Source organism: Schistocerca cancellata, chromosome 4 (assembly GCF_023864275.1).
Source record: "Schistocerca cancellata isolate TAMUIC-IGC-003103 chromosome 4, iqSchCanc2.1, whole genome shotgun sequence".
In the NCBI taxonomy this organism is placed as follows: domain Eukaryota; kingdom Metazoa; phylum Arthropoda; class Insecta; order Orthoptera; family Acrididae; genus Schistocerca; species Schistocerca cancellata.
The window spans coordinates 656,539,899-656,563,055 of NC_064629.1; the positions used below are offsets into that span (position 1 = coordinate 656,539,899).

Consider the following 23,157-nt stretch of genomic DNA (forward strand, 5'->3'; position numbering starts at 1 on the left):
TAGGGGAACGATGCGAGAGACCTGCACCACCGTATTTGGCCAGGTCCTAATGGAGGTGGTTTGCCATTGCCTTCCTTCAACTGTAATGGGGATGAATGATGATGATGATGATGATGATGATGAAGATGACACAACAACATCCAGTCATCTCGGGGCAGGTGAAAATCCCTGACCCCACTGGGAATTGAACCCGGGACCTGATGCTCGGGAAGCGAGAACGCTACTGCGAGACCACGAGCGGCGGACTAATAGCAATAGTTACCCAAATAATTTCATTAGAATAAACATTACTTTTATTACCAGTAGCATTGTATTGTTTGTTTTTATTTTAGGTAGCTCCTGGTGTACCTTGCCATCCGATGACATCTCATCCTGCAGGGGTACTACAAGTGCCACATTCTGTTCCTGCACCAGGTGCACAGTCAGCCTCTTATCCTGTTGTCCGGCCATCTGTAACACCTGTACCAAAAGTTGATAGTCTTAACACCACGCCAGATGAAGTACACGCAAGTGACAACAAAGTATCAGAAGGAAGTGGGTACGATACTCCTCAGCCTCTTCATGACATTGCAGCAGAGCGTCATAGTACACCAAAGAAAGATCTACAGAAAAAAACAGAATTACTGAGTCAGAAAATTCAAGCACAAGTGCTACACACAACAGGTGAGATTCGTAACATTACTTCACTTTATTCATATGACACTCAAGTTAGTGAGCTCAGCTGGTTTTCGGTATAGAACAGTGTGCATTGTTATTACTAAGCAGCACTTGACAGGAATTGAAGCAAGTTACTTTTACTGTTAACTTATTGCTTGTACAAAAAGACACAGAAATAAAGGCCATCCTTAGGAAATTTAAGATTTAGTACATAGAAAGACTGACCAGTAATGAAAGCAGTGCATTTGGCCAAATATTATCTCTGGAGCTAGACAGAGGTGCGTATACGAAGCTCTCGGTAAGTTAAGTGATTAATATTGAAATAAGAGCTAATTTAGTTAATATTACATTTTAGACTAGTGTATTTACTTCTTCTCTAGGCTGTCTATTGAAGGTTTCACTTTTCTGACCGTATTTAGATCAAAAAGGAAGTATTTTGTAAAAGGCCGGTAGTCGCTAGTTTTGTTTAAGTTTTTTAGGCGTAAATTTCGCAAGAGTGTAGCTTTTCATTTTTGACTAGAGTTATCGCTTCAAAGTCAAATTAATTCATGTCGATCATACAGAGCTAGGTAGTTAAAACTTTCAGAAGTAAATTTAAAAATTTGTTTATATTAGTGTTTATTTACGAATTAGTATGCTACAGGCTACGAAACTACTGTGGTCTTGTGCCAACTTATTCTTTGCTTTTGTGTTAAGTTTGTCTATCAAACCATGTGTGACAAATGTGGTGGTTGCCGTAGAAATTTGAAAGAGGGAGTGTTCTGTGTAGACTGTAAATTATGGTTTCATTGGGGCGAATGTAGCGGCGAGGAAACGAGAGTAGAAAATGAGACTCTTCCATGACAGTGTAGGTTATGTAGAAAGGATAGAAAAATCGCTGAACAGGAGGCAAAAATTTGTGCCCTTAAGGCAGAATTAGAAAACGCGAGCTTGGAATTATCTAGGTTAAGAGAGGAAAAAGAGACTAGGAACTGGGAAAAGGTAGCAAGCAAAGGGTGAAATAGGGAAACACTTGAAAAAACTCCAGAAATTCAATTAGTAAATCAGTTTGGCTTGCTATCTGAAGTGGAGGAAAGGCCTCATCCAGATGTAGTTGAAAATAGGTTGAAGCAGAATATTAGCTTAAAGAAAAATTACAGGTCGGGACCAAACCAGAATAGGAAAAGAAGTAGTCTGCTTATAGGCAGCAGTCATGGGATCAGTGTGGGCCAGCAGCTTCAGGAGAAATTAAGTGCAGGGTACCAGGTCACAAGTTTTGTGAAACCAAGTGCTAGCCTTAGCCAGGTGACAGAAAACTTAGATCAGCAGCAACCTTGAGAAGAAAGATCAGGTAATTATATTTGCAGCAGCAGGAAACAGCCTGGCTATGAATCCAAGATACAGTATTAGGAGTGACCTGGATAAAATAGGAACAGGAACACAAATGTGGGGTTTGTGGAGGTCTTTCAGCGCCATGATCAGCTCTGGGTAAACACATGCTGTAACGCATGTTAACACTGAGCTGAACAGGATGCTCCAGACACCGGCAAAATCTCAAATACATGTTGTTCCTGTAAATGCTATTGGTAGGTGGGGATACACTACACATGGCCTGCACCTGAATAGGATGGGGAAAAATAAGTTAGCTTCACTATTAGCAGAAACTGTAAGGGGGCCCACAGTCACACAAGGGGTGATCCCTGTGGTTAATGGGTCCAAGCACACAGATTTTTTAGGTTAAAGCCAAAGACCAGACAGACAATCAAGATAAATAGAATAAAAGAAAATTCATGTACAGTAAATAGGGGTAAAGCTAAGGGCAGTATCAGCCTACTTCATCAGAATATCAGGGGAATAAAAAATAAAATAGATTAGCTATTAGTGTGTTTAGATGATCTCAAAAACAAGAATGAGACTGATATACTCTGTCTGTCTGAACACCATGTAACTGTGGGCATAGATAGTGTCAGTATAAGTGGGTATAATTTAGCATCTTACACTTGTAGATCTAGTATGGATAAAGGAGGAGTTGCCATTTGCATAAAACAAGGCTATAAATGCAATTGGTAGAAGTAAGCAAATTTTGTGTTGATCAGCACTTTGAGGTTCGTGCATGTGAACTTCGGCTAGATAATGTAGTATTGATATTAGCAACAGTGTACAGGTCCTCATTAGGAGACTGGGAGCAATTCATAAAAAAAGTTTGACTCCCTATTATGCAGTCTGTCAGACAAAAAGAAGAAGTTATTAAACTGTGGTGATTTCAATGTAAACTTTCTAAATAATTCTGAGAGGAAAAGTGAACTAGAAGTGTTATTAACAACATATAACTTAGAATCAGTGATCAATTTCCCTACGTGTATAGCTCAAGACAGTAGCACACTAATAGATAATATATTTGTACAGAAAGAGGATGTAAAACAATCATATGCTTTCCCTGTGGTAAATGGATTGTCAGGCCATGATGCACAACTGATTAACTTACAAAACCTAACAGGGTGTACAGTTCGAAAACCATTAAGTAAAAGTGTAAGGTCGCCCAACCCGGTATCTGTAGAGCACTTCAAAGAAAGCTTGAGAAATGTTAATTGGGGAGATGTAAATAATGAGCCAAATGCTAATGATAATTGCAACATATTTCTTGATAAATTTATATCCCTTTTTGAACATTGTTTCCCAAAGAAAATTACTAAATGTAACACCACACACATTTCAAAGAAACCTCGGATTACTATAGGTATTAAAGTGTCTTCAGAAAGAAAAAGAAAACTTTATGAGACAGCAAGAACTAGTAAAGATCCAGAAGTAGTTTTACACTATAAACATTATTGTAACATCTGAGAAAAGTTGTAAGGAAATAAAAAAAAATATGTATGTTAGAGAACAAATAAACAACTCCAGCAATAAAATCAAATCAATATGGAATGTTGTTAGATGGGAGACAGGAAAAGTAATCACCGGGGTAGGTAGTTTTACTATTAAGGAGAACGAGACCATCCTAACCAACAGTACACCAGTAGCTAATGTATTTAACAACCATTTCTTAAGTGTAGGAGAAAAAATTGGTGTGAATAGTTCGAAAGAAAAAGCCAGGCAGTACATGGAAGAGCCTGTTTTGAAAAAATTTAGTCAGACTAAGTTTCACCTAACAACCTCTTGTGAAATAAGTAAAATTATTAAATCTTTGAAATATAAATGTTCTGTTGGAGTAGATGATATCTCTAATAAGATATTAAAACAATGTGGAGCAATTACAGCTGATGTTTTGAGTCACATATGTAATGCATCAATAACTCGAGGTATTTTCCCAGACTGGTTAAAATATGCCATTGTCAGGCCGCCCTACAAAAAGGGGGACACCACAAATGTCAATAATTATCGGCTCGGCAAGTATCCTTGCTTACAGCATTTTCAAAGATCTTTGAGAAAGTAATGTACTCAGGAATGGTTAGCCGTCTCAACAGTAATGGGATACTTAGTAAGTCGCAGTTCGGATTTCAAAAATGCTGTTCCACTGAGACAGCAGTATACAATTTCACTGCCCACATAATAGAGTCTTTAAATAGTAAAATGTCACCAATAGGAATTTTCTGTGACTTGTCTAAAGCATTTGATTGTGTGAACCATGACATTATGTTACAGAAATTAGAGTTCTATGGTATAAATGGAATAGCATATGAGTGGTTAAAGTCATACCTACAGAACAGGAAGCAAAACGTTTCCCTATATGGGTCAAGTGATTTAAATAACCCCACTTCATCTAATTGGGGCGAAATTACATTAGGTGTTCATAGGGTTCAATCACTGGTCCCCTTCTGTCCTATATATACGTGAACAACCTCCCTTCCTATCTGTAACAAGAAGCTGAATTGACACTGTTTGCTGATGATACAAGCATCATTATTAATCCGGTAAAAGAAACTCCAATTGAAAATGATACAAATAAGGTCTTTGAAAAAGTCATTAATTGGTTTTCTGCAAATGGCCTTGCTCTAAACTTTGAAAAAACACAGTACATCAAATTTTCTGCTGCAAAAAGTACAGTTCCTTCAATAAATATAACACATCAACAGAAGTCAGTAGACAGGGTAGAGCATACTAAGTTTTTGGGTGTACACATAGATGAGAATCTTAATCGGAAAATTCATATTTTGTATCTTCTAAAGCAACTAGGTTCAGTAACTTTTGCAATCAGAATAATTGCCAATTTTGAAGATATAGAAATTAGTAAGCTAACATACTTTCACTCTCTGATGTCATACGGAATAATATTTTGGGGTAACTCAACATTTAGACAAAAAGTATTCACTGCTCAAAAGAAAGTGGTTAGAATAATGTGTGATGTTCATAGTCGCACATCTTGTAAGCATCTTTTTAAAAGATTGGGAATTCTTACAACAGCCTCACAGTACATTTACTCACTAATGAAATTTTGTTCTCAACAACATGGACCAGTTTAAAAACAACAGTGACATTCATGATTATAATACCAGAAAAAAGAAAGACTTACAAATTGGATAGGAATAAATAAATCTATAAATATAGTATATGCATTTTGTGCCATTTAAGGGAATGGGGTAAATAATAGAAATATTAATCCTTAACTCTCTATTGTAATATATATATTTAAAAAAAATCTTGTTTCATATGTGTATTTCTTGTGCACTTGACATGTTCCACATCATAACGGCTACTGTACCGTACGATTGATCAATGAATACGCAACCAACCAACCAACCAATCAACTACCCCCCAGGGGGTCCACAACTCTTTTGTGGATACGTGCGTAGTGAGCACGGGACCCCGAGCTAATGTGGCCTTCCTTTCTTTCCGGGCTGCATACCTTCCCTTTCCGCATCCTTCCCCGTCCCTCTCTTCGCCCTTCCTCCCCTCACCTCTGGCTCTTTCCTTCCCTTTCTCCCCATCTGGGAGTATGGTTTGTGCCTACGTCCGGAGACGGACGCTCGTAAATGTACTGCATTCTTCGCCTTCCTTGCTTTTATGTCTTCTTCCTTCCTTTGTCCTTCTCTTTTCCTTACCTCTTCTCTTTACCCTTTTCTCCGCTACGGCGTTTGAGACCTCTCTTCTTTCCTTTCCCTTTCTCTTTCTTCCTCCCTGTGCGTGTCTGAAGGTCGACCCACGTCTTTTGTGCGTAGCCGGTGATGGGGTAACGCGTAATTCCCCGCCCCGGGTAGACAGGTAGGACACGTACGTACCCCCTGGTAACGGCCAGGCCCAGGGAGGGGTGATTACCCGAGCTGATACCTTCCGAAAGTGCCGATTGGTCCCTCCGTCCGTTTGTCGGGAGGTGTGAACAATCACCTAAGGCGGGAGTGCCCTCAGAGAGGGCCCCCACAAGGGAGGAGCGCGCCATCGGAGACGCCGGTAATCATGGGGGATTCTTCCGCAATGGTTTCCTCACCTTCCACTATGTCTGCTCACAAACGTAAGTATACTGAGTCTCAGCCACAGACGATTCTTCCATCGTTGCCACAGTTCCTTGTTGTTTCTCGGTCTGACGAAGGTCACGACTTCTCCACGGTCAACCCTTTCATTATTCAGAAAGGTGTCGACGCAATTGCAGGTCCTGTAAAGTCTTGTTCCAGATTACGGAATGGCACCCTGTTGTTAGAAACACACAGTGCCCTCCAGGCCCAAAAATTGCTGCGTACTTCTCTGCTCCACACCTTCCCTGTCCGGGTGGAACCGCACCGTACCTTAAATTCCTCGCGTGGAGTCGTTTATACACGCTCCCTCGATGGATTGTCTGACGAAGAAATTCAGCACTACCTGTCTGACCAGGGCGTAACGGCTGTTCATAGAGTTATGAAACGGGTTGACACGAACATCATTCCAACCTGCACTGTCTTCTTGACATTTGACAAAGTTCAACTCCCATCGAAAATCAAAGCAGGCTATGAGATAATTTCCGTTCGCCCTTACGTCCCAAACCCTACGCGTTGCTATCGATGTCAGCGGTTCAATCACACCAGCCAGTCCTGTTCCAATCCGGCCAAATGTGTTACGTGTGGCAAGGATGCCCATGAGGGTGCTTGTCCACCTCCATCCCCTCGCTGCATCAACTGTATGGGTGACCACACTGCTTCCTCTCGAGATTGCCCCGTTTTTAAGGACGAAAAGCTCATCCAGAAAATAAGAGTGAAGGAAAAGGTGTCGACCTTTGCTGCTCGAAAATTATTCGCCAGTCGACAGCCCACCGTGCCTCAGACAGGAAAATACAGCACTGTCCTTGCTTCTCCTCGGCCAACAAAGGAGGCGGCCACACAGACTTGCGACCTCACCTTTAGTACCACGGTCGTCAGATCGGCCAGCGCAAAGATCGCCCGTTCAACCTCACCACTTTCGCCTGCCCACTCTATGGCTCACCCTTTGTCGGGTTCTGCTAAATCTCGAGCCCAAAAGTCCGACGCCAAGTCTTCGAAAAAAGAGCATACTCGTGAAGAGTTTTTACGTACCGCAACTTCACAACCATCGGTTCCTCCTTCATCTAAACATCATACTTCCAAGAAGGCTACAAAGAAACCCAGTTCCTCTCCTTCTCCGCCAAGGCGTGTCCCATCTACAGCACCACCTGGCGGAAATCGCCCTCGGCCGTCTTCTGTGTCGCCGAGGCGCACTGCTGGTGGCCGTTCAACCGGCCGATCGCTGGTGGCAGGGGCTGCTCCTGACCAACCTATGGATCAGGATCTTCTGCCTTCGGCTGAATGCCATTCCATGCTGTCGGTCGCAAGCTCTGAGCAGTCGTTGAGTTGACAGCACCCTTGGTCACATTCCTCCATTTTCTGTTCACCCTATGTCCATTATCCACTGGAATATCCGCGGCATTCGAGCCAATCGGGATGAATTGTCGGTCCTCTTATGATCCTACTCGCCGGTCATCTTCTGTCTTCAGGAAACAAAGCTGCGTCCCCATGACCGCTTTGTTCTCCCTCATTTTCAGTCCGTCCGATATGACCTCCCCTCTGTTGAAGGCACTCCAGCCCATGGAGGACTCATGATTCTTCTCCATGATACTCTCCATTATCACCCAATCCCCTTAAACAGTTCCTTCCAAGCTGTCGCCGTCCGTCTTTCCCTTTCTGGATACACGTTCTCTCTTTGTACTGTATACATTCCATCGTCCACACCAATGGCACGAGCTGATCTCCTTCATCTTCTTGGTCAGCTTCCACCCCCCTATTTGCTGGTTGGGGACTTCAATGCCCACCACCTGCTTTGGGGATCTCCACATCCTTGTCCACGTGGCTCTCTATTGCTAGACGTCTTCCACCAAGCGGATCTAGTTTGCCTCAACACTGGGGTCCCCACATTTGTGTCTGCCTCCACGACAACTTTATCTCATGTGGACCTTGTGGTCGGTACTGTTCCGCTAGCTCGGCACTTCGAATGGTTCGCCCTTGATGATACACACTCGAGTGACCACTTTCCATGTGTCCTTAGACTGCAGCCTCCACTGCCATATATGCGCTCGCGACGCTGGAAATTTGCCCAAGCCGATTGGACACTTTTTTCGTCTCTAGCGACATTCGATGACCGTCGCTTTCCCAGCGTCGACGATGAGGTCACACATATTACCAACGTTATTCTTACAGCTGCGGAACGTTCAATATCACGCACCTCCGAATTGCCCCGGCGCCCCCCAGTTCCTTGGTGGACCGAGGCATGCCGTGACGCAATACGTGAGCGGCGACGTGCTCTTCGCATTTTCCGTCACCATCCTACTTTGGCCAACTGTATCCGCTATAAGCAGCTCCGTGCGCGATGCCGTCGCGTCATCCGCGATAGCAAGAAGGCAAGCTGGAAATACTTTATTAGCTCATTTAACACCTTCACTCCCTCCTCGGAAGTTTGGAGTCGGCTTCGACGGTTCTCAGGCGCGCCTAGTTTCTCCCCGGTCTCTGGGCTCACTGTCGCGCATGATACCTTAGTGGACCCCGTCGCAATTTCTAACTCGTTGGGTCAACACTTTGCTGAGATTTCGAGCTCTTCAAATTACCCGCCAGCGTTTCTCCCGAAGAAACGTGCAGCGGAAGTGCGACATCTTGCTTTCTCCTCTCAAAATCACGAAAGCTACAATACTGTTTTCTCCATGCGGGAACTCCACCATGCCCTCTCCTCTTCTCGCTCCTCCGCCCCAGGACCGGATGGTATCCATGTCCAAATGTTGCTGCATTTATCAACCCATAGTCTGCGTTACCTCCTTCGCCTTTATAATCGAATTTGGACCGACAGTACCTTTCCCAGACGGTGGCGGGAAGCTGTTGTCGTTCCCGTTCCGAAACCTGGAAAGGACAAACATCTCCCCTCTAGCTATCGCCCCATTTCTCTCACGAGTAGTGTCTGTAAGGTTTTGGAGCGTATGGTGAATTACCGTTTAGCTTGGTGGCTGGAATCCCACAGTCTTGTAACACCAGCCCAATGCGGATTTTGGAAGCATCGTTCAGCAGTTGACCATCTTGTTGCTCTCTCCACTTACATCATGAACAATTTTCTCCGGAAACGCCAAACGGTAGCAATATTTTTTGATCTGGAGAGAGCATACGATACCTGTTGGAGGACAGGCATCCTCCGCACACTGTTCTCTTGGGGCTTTCGAGGCCGGCTGCCCCTTTTTCTTCGCGAATTTATGGCAGAGCGCACTTTTAGGGTGCGGGTGAACACTACTCTCTCCCGTACTTTCTCCCAAGAAAATGGGGTACCCCAGGGATCCGTGCTGAGTGTTGTACTGTTTGCCATCGCCATCAATCCAATTATGGATTGTCTCCTTCCTGATGTCTCGGGCTCCCTCTTTGTGGACGATTTTGCGATCTACTACAGCTCTCAACGGACCAGCCTTCTTGAACGGCGCCTTCAAGGATGTCTTGATCGCCTCCACTCGTGGAGCATCGAAACCGGCTTCCGTTTCTCACCCAGTAAGACCGTTTGTGTCAATTTTTGGCGACGTAAGGAGTTTCTTCCGCCCTCCTTACATCTAGGTCCTGTCAACCTTCCGTTTTCAGACGTCGCTAAATTCTTGGGTCTTATGTTTGACAGAAAACTGTGCTGGTCCTCCCACGTTTCCTATCTTTCGGCTCGCTGTCTGCGATCGCTTAACACCCTCCGTGTCCTGAATGGTACCTCCTGGGGAGCGGACCGAGTGGTCCTCCTCCGCCTCTATCGCGCCTTAGTGCGCTCGAAATTGGATTATGGAAGCATAGTCTACTCCTCTGCTCGGCCGTCTATTCTTCGGCATCTCGACTCTATCCACCACTGTGGATTACGTTTAGTGTCTGGAGCTTTTTACACTAGCCCTGTGGAAAGCCTTTATGCTGAGACTGCTGAACCTCCGCTGTCCAATCGGCGAGCAGTCCTCCTGAGTCGTTATGCTAGCCATCTGTCTTCCATGCCTGCTAATCCAGCCCATGACTTTTTTTTCGACGCCTCCTTTGATGTAGGGTATGCAGGCCGCTCCTCCTCCCTACTACCCCCGGGAGTCCGCTTCCGTCAACTGCTCCATTCTCTTTCCTTCCGCTTTCCTAAAACCTTCTTGACAACTTGGGGTACAGCACCGCCTTGGCTCCGTCCCCGGATCTGCCTGCTCCGTGACCTTTGTCAATTTCCCAAGGATGGTACCCCTACACTTGTTTATCGTCGGGCATTTGCTGCTCTATGTGCACAAATGACGGACGCCACATTTATTTACACCGACGGCTCGAAAACATCGTTAGGTGTTGGGAGTGCCTATATTGTTGGCGACACCCCAAATCGCTTTCGGCTTCCCGACCAGTGTTCGGTTTATACTGCGGAGCTTTACGCTGTTCTCCAGGCTGTCCACTACATCCGCCGCCATCAGCGGATACAGTACGTTATCTGCTCAGATTCTCTCAGCTCTCTCCTCAGTCTCCAAGCTCTTTACCCTGTGCACCCTCTGGTCCACCGGATTCAGGACTGTCTGAGCTTGCTCCACCTGGGGGACGTCTCGGTGGCGTTCCTCTGGCTCCCGGGACACGCTGGTATCTGTGGGAATGAGGCGGCCGATATAGTGGCCAAGGCTGCAATCTCTCTTCCTCGGCCAGCTATTCAGTCGCTTCCCTTCACCGATCTACGGAGCGGTTTATGTCGCAAAGTTGCTCATTTATGGCATGCGCATTGGTCGGCACTTCCCCGTAATAAATTGCGGGAAGTGAAAGCCCTTCCTTGCGCTTGGACCTCTTCCTCCCGAACGCGTCGTCGGGAGGAGGTAATTTTAGCTAGACTCCGGATAGGGCACTGTCTTTTTAGCCATCGACATCTTTTAAGCGGTGATCCTCCCCCACTCTGTCCCCACTGCTCTCAGCTGTGGACGGTAAGACACCTTTTAATTGAATGCCCCTATTTTAATCCGTTACGCTCCCGTCTACAGCTATCGCCTGATCTATCGTCGATTTTAGCAGGTGACACGCGCTCAGCCAACCGCGTTCTCCAGTTTATTAGTGACAGTGAAATGACGTCAGTCATTTGAAGCCTTTTTTGGGGACAACCACCCCCTTTCTGTAGTGGATTTTTAAGCATTCTTCTATTTTTAGTTTCTCCAATTTTATGACTTTGTTCCCATTGCTGCTGGTTTTCACTTTTGGTTTTTTACTGTCTTAAGTCACGGCTGGGCGCTAATGACCATAGAAGTTTTGCGCCCTAAAACCACAACCAAAAAAAAAAAAAAAAAAAACCAACCAACTAACTAACTTTGTGAGTTAAAGCAAATGAGTAGAAAAAACCGTCCTATAATGATTGAATGCAGTATTAGTGGTGTGCTGGTTGACCCAGTCACATTGATTAAATATCTGGACGTAATGTTGCAGTGTTATATGAAATGGAACAAACATTTAAATATGGTAGAAGGAAAGGCAAATGGCAGACTTCAGTTTCCTGGGAGAATATTATAAAAGTGTAGCTCATCTACAAAGGAGACCACATATAGAACAGTTGCCTGATCCAGTCTTGAATACTGATGAAGTGTTTGAGGTCAAATTAAAGGAAGACATCATAGCAATTCAGAGGCAGGCTGCTGGATTTGTTACTGGTAGGTTCAGTCGACATGTGAATATTACGGAATACACAATGAAGGTTAGGCTTTTGTGGCTTTGTGATGGCTGTAGTGCTGGTCAGCCATAAGAATATTGCAGCCATTTTTATCATGAGCTGACTGCAGAAAGATTCTACTGCCGCTGACATACATTTCGTGTAAGTACTATGAAGACAATACACATAAATTAGGACTCGTACAGAGGCATGTAGATGGACATTGTTCCCTGACTTCATTTGTGAATGTAACAGAAAAGGAAATGACTAGCAGTGGTACTAAGTACCCTGTCATGTACCATATGGTGGCTGATAGTGTTTGTATATGGATGTATATGTAGAGCATGATGAAACTGCAGTTTCACTTGACACGTTTCAGCTTAATGTCAGATGTCTGGCTGGTCAGTGGGCAATATTTTTGCCTTCTGAGCTCACATTCGAGATGGATTCAAAACTTCAGTCTGCTTGTATCTCCTGCCTATACTTCCAATATGTTGCAGGACAGCCTTTGTGGAGATTGGAAACAAAAGACTGATGTTGCAGCAAATTAAACTTCTATGTCAGTTTGAAGGATGTGCTCAGTTGAGAAGTTAGTGTTTTCCATGATACAGGCTGCAAGCAGTTCATTTTGACCCGAGATATATAGACTGGTTAGATTGATGTAGTCATGTGAGTCTTTTACAGTGGAGCTTGATCTGTTTCCATGGTGTGGAAGAATGCTTCACTGCACAGATGGTAAGTTGGATGCTGCCCAGTCTATTTGTAATATAATGTTTTTATCCCATTAATTTGCCATCTGTATTCTGAGGGAGTAATATATTTGCAACAGATACAATCTATAGTGCACAAATCAATGATGGCGCAGGTATAATTTGCAGAGCAGAACGAGATTACTGTTCTCAAAAGGCCTACTCCTGCACCAAAACTTGATCCTATCAAAACCAAATGGCCATAAGTGCAACACAGTGTAAGATAACTGGTCTTGCTCACCACTAAGCTTAGTGGCCTGTGAGGAGGTGACAGGAAATGGATTTATTGCCCATGCTATAGGCTCACTCCGTCACAGAATGGAAATGGCAATTGAAGTAAAGGCCTCTGAACAAGATAAAATGCGGTGAAGAATCCACGTGCTGTGCTACCTTTGGAGCCAAAAACATCTAAATAAGAACTGTCATTGTTTCTCTCTTAATTTCACATACTCTACAATACAATGTATTTAAGCAGTCCAGGTCTCTAATAACAGGAAGTAGGTTGCACAGGTTAGCTTGCATGTTTCTAAAGTGTGTTTGCCTTATACCAAATGTCAAAAAGTTAGTACCATTCAAATCACTGACAAAGTGTTCATACCATCATGAACAGTGTTTTAAACACTGTAGAATGACTGGTTCTTATGTAAAAGGTCAAGATGCTGAAATTTTGACTCCAGCCTTTAGTCTGTTCCGTCAAGTATACTTGGTGTTACAAGAAACATCAGTACACAATGAAGGTTAGGCTTTTGTGGCTTTGTGATGGCTGTAGTGCTGGTCAGCCAGAAGAATATTGCAGCCATTTTTATCATGAGGTTGAATTGAAGCGTAAAATCAATGTGTTACCATTACTTTCTGTGTTTCTAGATACTGTGTCACTATCTCACAGGTACAGTAAAGGTTAGGGTAGCTACTACAGAGGTACATGACTGGAATTTCCGGTATTCTGTGGTTAATAACAGAAGTTTTCTCTCTTCCTCTGCCTTCATTTCTTCAATTAGCTGTTATCGAACGAAAGTTGTCAAAACATGTCTATAGCAGCTGCTATTAATGTTGCAGATGGCAGAAGAGACTCGGCGCCAGCAATAAGTGCACAGAGAAAGGGACGTTTCAGTGTTGTGACACATTCAACAGCTCCTTCAGGATCACAACAAAAAACGACAGGTGAGAAATGATACAGCTGGCTTTCTCCATTCAAGGGTATGTTTCAACCATAGTGTATTTGCGAGAGCAGTTTCTGGTGAAAAATATGTATATAAATTGACATTTCTTTGTTTCTGACATATCTGTAACATAGTGTCACCTTTTTTTTTCTTAGTCTTATTCTATATATATCTGATAGTATTCCATATTGCTAATGCACCCATATTTATTGTTGTGTTGTGATGTCTGTACTACAAAATTTTAAAATATAAATATTTTCTTTTGAAACTAAATAAATGTCAGTGTGTGTGTGTGTGTGTGTGTGTGTGTGTGTGTGTGTGTGTGTGTGGTGTAGGGGGGGGGACAGTTTTATATATTCATGGATGTATTTTGTTGAATACAAAGACTGCATAAAAATCTGTGACTCACTCTGGTCCGTGCCAATCATCAATACCATTTCCAGCCATGAATTAACTCATATCACAGCACATTAGCTGTGTGGCTGGTCATGACTCTGAAACAACAAAATATTGGTGCTGCAAATCTCAGATGTCCCATCTCAATCCCCACTGCTGTCACTAATGACCCTCTTTTGGAAAGTCTTAGTAGAGTGTTCTTCTGTTTATTATTTAGTGTCCTTATACATACACTGGCATCTGACTGAGCCCTACTCTAAGTTTGAATATACTTAGTGACCTATTGGTCATATCCAAATATCTCCTGTAAATAACAGTCTGTACCATGCCTGTGGCTACTAACACATAGTACAAATTCTTTATTTCTAATTTTCTTCTCTATTCTAATGTTTCAAAGTATATTTGAAGTATTGTGCATATCTCTTGCATCTATACCTTAAATCCTTGTAGATAAATTTATCATTCATCAACTTATCCCATTCAGAGTTGTTCATGTTACCTAAATTTGAAAATTTTAAATCACCCAGCATTCTATTGTTACTAACCGTTATGAGGAATGTTGATGATAGATTAAGATAAATATTGCCACGTCGAAACCACAGTCAAGTCAAAATCCGAAGGCAGAGTCTCCATTGAAATGCAACTCATAGCACTGGAAGCACACTTGTTACTGACATCAAAATACAGCCAGAACAACTGGCCACTTGGACAGAGTGTGCAGCTATTTATACAAACATTGAATATTCCAGAATATACAAATGTTACAAAATTAAGAAATTTCAACAACCTTCTATAAATGCTAGTTACTAAATAACAAATAATTATTAGTTGTCAGGTTTGAACTGCTGACCCACAGCACGCCAGACAGTGACACAAACCACTACACTACACTACACTGCATACACTACAGCTGATAGCATTGCAGTCTCTCATTTGCTGTTTCAGAAGTTCTTATTCGAGCTGACTACATCGCGCCGCATCTGGATCTAGATCTTGTCACTTGTCCTCTGTATACCAGCGCTGGTGGATCCTCATGTTCCAGTCATGTTGTTACATCAGTGGTAGCTGCTCCTGTCGAAGCATCATGAACATTGATTGAATCCTCAGTTTCCTTCAATCTCCCATGGATGATCTGCACCTCTGGACTGTAGTAGGGCTTCATATGGGTGACATGGATGTGCCTTTATCTTCTTGACGAAGGGTTGTAATCCTGTCATCTGTGTTATTGGTCAAGCAGTGGAGGATATGATAGTGCTCAAAGTAGCACTTTAATAATGTTTTCAATAGTCCTACTTTCTGTAAAGTCATAAAGATCCATACCAAGTCTCTGGGCTGTACCTCCCTTGCCGATACTTGGCTTTACTGTGTTCGTAATCTTTCTCCCGGGTGTCCGGAGTCTATATGCATCTTAGGTCCTGGTGATAAAATGTTTCATGTAGTCATCCTTAGTATTGTGTGGTTGAAATGGGAACAGTGCATACATCATCTTTTCAGCCTCTTCAGTGAGGAGCATGAAGAACGTTGTGAAACCTGTAATGTCTTGCTTCACTGTGTTGTATGTGAACGTCATTACATTAAGTATTGTATACCAGTCTCTCTCTGTTTGATATCAACATATGTCGAGAACATAGCTGCCAATGTCTTATTAAAGCATTCTTTCAGGCTGTCACTTGACAGGCGGTAGGCAGTTGCCATCCTGTGGGTGATGCTGCACTCTGAAATTATCACTGGTACTAGTCTTGACTGACAAACTTTTCCATGGTCAGGGATTGTCACAAGTGGGTGCTCTGTGCTTCAAAATGATGTCTTCTACAAGGAATGTTGCAATTTCTGGACCTTTGGTAGTCAGCATAACTTTACAGACAGTGAAATCAGTGCAGACAACTATCCATCAATTCCCATTTATTGACTTCTTGAACCTCCCCAAGAGATCGATTCCAGAACGGGCGGCATTGGTACTACATACCCCAGATGTAATTGAGGTATGTGCGTCGGTTGTTGCCTTTCCTTACAGTGGCTCATAGTATCTAATAGATCAGCAGAGACCTGAGCATTTGATTTTGCCTAGATTTTCACAAATATCATGTGATCAGATGCTGAATCATCGCGGAAATACTTCAGGTGCTGGCCACAGATGAGCTGGAATGGCAAGCAATCATTTCCACCCCATTGGATCACAGTTCCTCTTATACAGTGTTCTATTTATTAATCGGAATTATGTGTTCCCTGTTCCTCTTTCTTCAAGGCTTATGTGATTTTCAGCAATTCTGGATTTTTCCCTTTGTTTAGCAGCAGTGTCATTTAGTGTAGCAATGACTGAGATTTTGTCAGCACTGCAGTTTTCCGCCAAAAGGATAAAATAATAACAACACTTGAAATGTTAGGGCCTCTCACCAGTTGACTCGACGGATTCTATAGGCTAGTCATCTAACATAGAGAATGGTGATCCATCACAGCAGTGAATGGTTTGCCAAATAAATATGGCTGGAGCTTGTTGGTAGCCCAAACAACTCAGACATATTCTTTTTCGGTTGTACAGGATATCAATTCTTGTCATATCTAGCTCTAATGGGATCTCATCTGCTCTTTGGCTTGCAGACTGGTTTAACCCATCACGTTCATCTCTTGTGCAGTTATTTCTCATCTTTGTCACCAATACCTCTCTGTGCCTCGATGTTAATGCTTCTACTTATTACTGCAATTCGATCAGACTTCAGTCTGATGTCACTAACTCCAGATGGACCATCTCATGACCTCACTGTATAGACCTGTGAACTATCTCATATATCTTGCATACTAGATGGAACAGTACTGTTGTGGTATGTTTTTTCAAGGATCTCAGTAATTCTAAGGAAGTATTGTCCACTCCAGATGCCTTGTTTTGTGATGTGAGTCTTCCAGTACTACGTCTCATTCTTCTCACAGTGTATCATCTCCCATCTCGTCTCCTCCTACTTCCCCTTTCTGTAATATTGTCTTCAAGTTTATTTCCTTTTATATATCCCTTATACAATTCGGCATTCCCTTCTTTGCTGAGTATTGTCTTGCCATCTGAGCTCTCTGTATTCGTGCAACTGCTTCTCTTTCCTCCAAGCCGGCCGCGGTGGTCTCGCGGTTAAGGCGCTCAGTCCGGAACCGCGCGATTGCTACGGTCGCAGGTTCGAATCCTGCCTCGGGCATGGATGTGTGTGATGTCCTTAGGTTATTTAGGTTAAGTAGTTCTAAGTTCTAGGGGACTGATGACCACAGATGTTAAGTCCCATAGTGCTCAGAGCCTCTTTCTTCCAACGATTTCATTAGTTTTCCTATAGATGGCATCTATCCTTCTCATGGCCATACATGCTTCTTCAGGTTTGTATTTCTCCTTTAGCCATTCTTTCTTTGCTGGTTGCACTTTCTGTCAATGTCATGGATTTCTGCTGGACTTTGCATTTTTCCAATTTAATATTCTGCTGCCTTCACTATTTCATTTCTCAAAGTTACCCATTCATCTTCCATTATATTCCTTTCCCCTGTTTCAGTCAACAGTTATCTAATGGTTCCTTTGAAACTCTCAACAATGTCTGAGTCATTAAATTTATCCAGGTCTCATCTCCTTAATTTCCTATCCTTCTGCAATTTCCTCAGTCATTATCAGCAGTTCATAGTTGATAAATTATGATCAGACTCCTCATCTGCCCCTGGAAATGTTGCAGTTTAAAACCTGGTTTTGAATTATCTTACCATCATGTAATCTACCTGAAACTTCCCAGTGTCTCCAGGTCCCTCTCAAGTATACAACACTCTTTTACTATTCTAAAACCAAGTGTTTGTAGTGATCAAATAGTGCTCTGTGCAAAATTCTACAAAGTGGCTTCACTTATTCCTTTCTCACAGCCACCGCTCTCCTGTGATTGTACAGTCACTTCCTTTTCCTCGATCACATCCCAGTTTCCCATCACAATTAAATTTTTGTTTCCCTTAACAGTCAGAATTCTTTTTTTAATTTAATAAATTATCTGGTGAGCTAATCGCCTTGATGGTTGGTCTTGGCTTTCTTTCTGGTTTGTCTATGATGTGTTCACAATAATGTTACTTATAGTTCATGCGCATTCTTATTTCCTATTCATTATTAGTACTGTTCCAGCATTGCCCCTATTTGATTTCATTGTGATAACCTTGTACTCAGTTTCAATGCAACCAGTGTATAATGTGGATCAGCTGCATACAAGTTAGTGATGCCATGCTGCTGCTCTTCAGTTTGCAATTTAACAAAGTTTTTAATGATTGAGAATGGAGGGATATGTTTATTAACAGGTTAGGTTGTGAGTGAATATCAAAAAATCTCTAAAATCCCTAGATTCTCATTTAAGAAGAAATTTCAAAACCAACTCCAAATGCTATTATACTTGGAAGATTAAACTTTAATCGTGTGAAAGTAAGCTCTCCAATTTTGATGAGTAATGTCAATGCTTAACTTTGCCTTTTAACAGGCTTCTGACATAAAGTACTTAAAAGCAAATCAATTCTTAATTTGTCTAGTTTGTCCTTGTCACCCCACAATAAAAATGTACCACATCGAGCAACCAACAAACCCTGGGCACCAATCACCACTGGACGCAACACACACAACACAGAACTACCAGTGCCCAGTTGTAAGATATCGCGCTCCCCCCTCGTCCCATCCCTCCCCATCCCCACCCACCTCCCTTTGTACTAAACCTACAGAAGTTTCTCAGTTAAGTTAGTGAGTGTGCAGGCAATGACGTAAGAGGTGTACATTATGACTGGCTGTGCTTGTCCATCAAGGACTTGCAGATATTAAGACAACTTGCCCTTGGATTATCTTAGTGAGTTGTTGCGTAGGATTTCCTCCTTTCTGTTTTCTCCAAAGCTCTCTTTGTTGATGTCCCTCACAGAAGCAGTATCAGTGCCACTGGATTTTCTGGAAAATGCAATTTTATAGCCTGTAATTTCTTAAGTGATGAAAGTGGGGAAACTATATTAGATGTAGATGTAGATGTAGATGTAGATGAAATAATGTTCCTGGGTGCCCTTATGATGCATTTATTTATGAAAACATCGCTACTTGACAATAATGAAACATTCCATCACTTGTAACTCAAAACTAGCTATTTTATGAGAGAATGATCTTATGACAGAACTAGATTAAAAGGCATTCTGTCGGTGACTGGCGACTGCAGTGCACAGTCTAGATCTTGTACTTATAACCATGAAACATCACTGCTGTTTGTGTAATATCATTATCTTAAACATTATTCATCTATTCATTGAAATGACTGCTTTTTTGCATTGTAACATTGTCATAAGACCGTGCTTATAACCAGAGGCTCCTCCTAATATCTGCAGTGGAAAAAGTGGCTTTTATTAGTAAATATTTATTAAACGAAATTACTTGCTTTGCACCAGAATGGCTGTGGTTTTCCTACATATTGTATGCTGTCTTCCTCACAGCCAGCCACAGCCCATCCCACTGTCTATTGGCAGTGTCAGATGCTCCAGCGGCCACTTCTACCAGCATGAGAAGTGAAACCTTACTCCCTGCTACACATTCTGCAGTGCTGCCTGATCTTATTGAGTGCCTCTGATATCTACAGACCTGATAAGCACTGAGATGACCCAAGTCATGGGATACCACAAAAGTCATGGGATACCTCCTAATACCATATCATACCTTCTTTTGCCTGGTGTAGTGCTGCAACTTGATGTGGCATTGCCTCATCCGAGTCATTGGAAGTCCCCTGCAGAAATATTCACCCACACTGCCCCTACAGCTGTCCATAATTGTGAAAGTGTTGCCGCTGCAGGATTTTGTGCACAAACTGACCTCTCGATTGTGTCCCATGCCGGATGCTCTGGGTGGCCAAATCATTCACTCAAATTGTCCAGAATGTTCTCTAAACCAATCCCGAACAATTGTGGCCCAGTAAATGGTGCATTGTCATCCATATGTACATAGGTTTTTGGGAACATGAAGTCCATGAATGGTTGCAAATGGTCTCTAAGTAACCGAACATAACCATTTCCAGTCAATGATCTATTCAGTTGGACAAGAGGACCGAGTACATACCATGTAAATGCAGCCCACACTGTTACAGAACCACCAAAGCTTGCACAATGCCTTGTTGACAATCTGGGTAATGGCTTTGTGAGGTCTTCTCCACACTCAACCCTATCATCACCTTTTACCATCTTGAATTGGGACTCATCTGACCATGCCAGGTTTTCCAGTCAAGGTCCAACCAATATGGTCGTGAGCCCAGGACATGACCAGCAGGCAGTGTCATGCTGTTAGCGTCGGTCATCCACCACCATAGCCCATTAACGCCAAATTTCGCCACACTGTCCTAATGGATATGTTCATTGTACATCACACTGTTAAGGATACAGGGTACTTTTGCGGCTCAGTATTATGTAAAAATACACACCTATTTCTTTCAGGCACTGTTCATAATGTATGTGTTTCACAGATTTTTTTGTTGATACCAGGTAATGCAGCACACTTTCTAAACAAATTAGTAGTATTTTGAATATTTTTGAACTTGCTTAGGGTTATTAAGAAATTACAAAGAAATTGTTGCTTTTTTTTTTTCCAAAACGCTTCCTCAAATTGCGTTATCATGTAATACAATTTTATACATTTGAAGGACACCAAATTTTTACCATATATGCACAACATGATGGCTGAGGTACTAGACCTATTTAATTCCACCTATTATGTATATTACAAGGATAAAAAAATGTCACAACCTACATTTTAATTTTTATAGTTTTTTTCCTAGTGAAAATGTTACTTTTTCCATAATTTAGTTGCTCTGCAATAAAGCTTAGGTCTACTACATATGTATATGGTTTATAAACTTTAGGAAATATTTGTACCTGAATTCTGAAAAATACTAATAATTAATAGATTTACGTACACTCACACATCTCATGATTCCCATCTGGTTTTAGAATCAATACCTGTTACAGAATTTCAGGAATAAATTTCAATATTTTAAAGTGTTGTGCATCATCAAAGATGGACCTAGGACGGAAATCACAATGATAGCCTATAATTTTTCATTCTCTTGATTATAAAACCTGCACAGGTATGACGATATGTGAAGATGTGGGTAAATGAATCAATAATCTATGAGATAGATAGGTGTGCAACAAGTGGCAGCTTGGGTCAGTCTGGGGAACACGCTTGGATAGCATAAGTGGTAAGGTGACCACTCATGATTAGCAGGAAATCAGAGTTAGAGTCCTGGTCCGGCAAAAATTCTTATATGTTGCTTTAGGTAGTACATCTTTCCCTAATAAAGTTAAATTGAATTTCAAGAATAAATTTCAACTTAGAAAACTGTCAGTTTCTGCTCGCACTTAATGTGGCCAACTGTAAATACACTTCCTGTTATTTTTCACCACAGTTCATGAGGCTTCTAACACTCTCATGGGCACTACCAATAACAGGGAAAACCCTCTGTTTTTATTGCACATGCGGTGTCCAAAAACCACGCGCACGCGCCCACACACACACACACACACACACACACACACACACACACACACACACACACACACACACACACACCAGGCCGACCATTTGGGTTTTGAATAAAAGAAAAGCTCACAAGTATGTCTGATGGACATAGGGGTCTGCTAAGTGTTCAACTGTGTTTCCATCCTGTTGGTTTGAGATGGCAAGGTTTCATGAAAAAATACACACTCAAAAAATCGGAAAGCAGTGCATCAAGTTATATAACTAACAATGGTGCACTACCTGAAGCTTGGATTCTTTGCATCATGTTCTAACCAAGTGATAAAACAAGGAGTGTGTATTTAATTGTAATTGTGCACACCTGTAGTAGTCTAAAAGCAAATAACTCTCAGTAACGGTGGAAGTTTTCTGCATTGTAAGGCTAATTTTGAATTGTTAACAGTCCAACTTCTTTTTAAAAAAAAAAAAAAAAAAAAAAAAAAAAAAAAAAAAAAAAAAAAAAATTAAGAAGTCCTAGGCAGACCTATGGGAGTGCTCTGACTTTGAGGGAAAGCAAAATTGTACTGAGTATGTTGCTTAAGAGTTGTTCAGAATCCCCCAACCAATCCCATCTCCAACCTGCTGTAGCTCAGGTTTTGTCTGATGTTATTGCTGCTTTCCAAAGGCAAAAATACAGGTGAAAAGATCCTGATCCTCTATGCAGAAAAAAGAGCTGCTACAATTTTTAACATTAAAAGTGCCCTGCCATCAAAGACAGTTTGAAGACCAGTTTTCTGTGTGGTTTTTGAAGGCTAGTGAGAAACTGATAGCAGCAGGTGTTGTTTACAAAGTATAACATAATTGTAACTATATTCCAAAACTTCCCTAATGTCCTTTGTAAATGTATAAGGGACAGTCAGCTGAAAACAAGACAAATGGAAAATTTAAGCTGACTATCTATTATTTCAAAAGCAATCACCAAAACTGATAATACATTTATCCCACTATGAGACAAGATGGTCATTGCCTTCATGGAAAAATGTAACCAGTTGCCTACGAACCAGGATTGGCGTAGCATAGTTTAAACAACCCTGGCAACATGTCGGCAGTCATTATCCTGCAACAGAATGATGCTGTTCACAAACATTCCTGAGTACTTGGGCTTCATGGGGCACTTCAATTTTTGTAGGGTGTCTATGTACCACTGTGCGTTAATTGTGCCACTGTGTTCCAGAAAGTCAATGAGCATTTGGCCCTTGCAGTCAAAGAAAAAGTTCACCATGACTTTCTGGTAGCTGATATGCCTATTGTTTCAAGTATGCTACAGAAGTTTTGCTGGGGAGCCCCTACATGTCCTCTGCACAGTCCCGATATCTCCCTATGTGATTTCCATAACTTTGGAGGCATGAAGAAAAACATTTGTAGCCATCAATTTGCTTCTGACGAAGAGGTCCATGCATAGGTACAATTGTGGTTCTGTAGGCAACTACAAACATTTCTCCATGAAGGCACTGACCGTCTTGTCTCACAGTGGGATAAATTTATTAACAGTTATTGTGATTAGTATTGAAGTAATAAACAGTTTATGTACTTTTTCCATCTGTCTCATTTTCATTTGAGTTACACTTATAATTTGAATTGAATTTCAATTAAATACAAAGTTGCTGAATATTGTTGGTTATTGTGGTCTGTGTTT

At 42.0% G+C, this 23,157-nt stretch overlaps 1 protein-coding gene across 2 annotated transcripts in view; it reads left to right on the forward strand.

Moving 5' to 3' along the window:
- The window catches only part of LOC126183376 (uncharacterized), a 303,763-nt gene that overhangs the window by 233,718 nt on the left and 46,888 nt on the right, over positions 1 to 23,157 (forward strand). For both annotated transcript variants that reach the window (XM_049925308.1, XM_049925309.1), the window contains 2 exons: positions 333 to 663; positions 13,500 to 13,604. In XM_049925308.1, the coding sequence (XP_049781265.1) occupies positions 333 to 663; positions 13,500 to 13,604 (436 nt within the window). The remainder of the gene's footprint in view (positions 1 to 332; positions 664 to 13,499; positions 13,605 to 23,157) is intronic.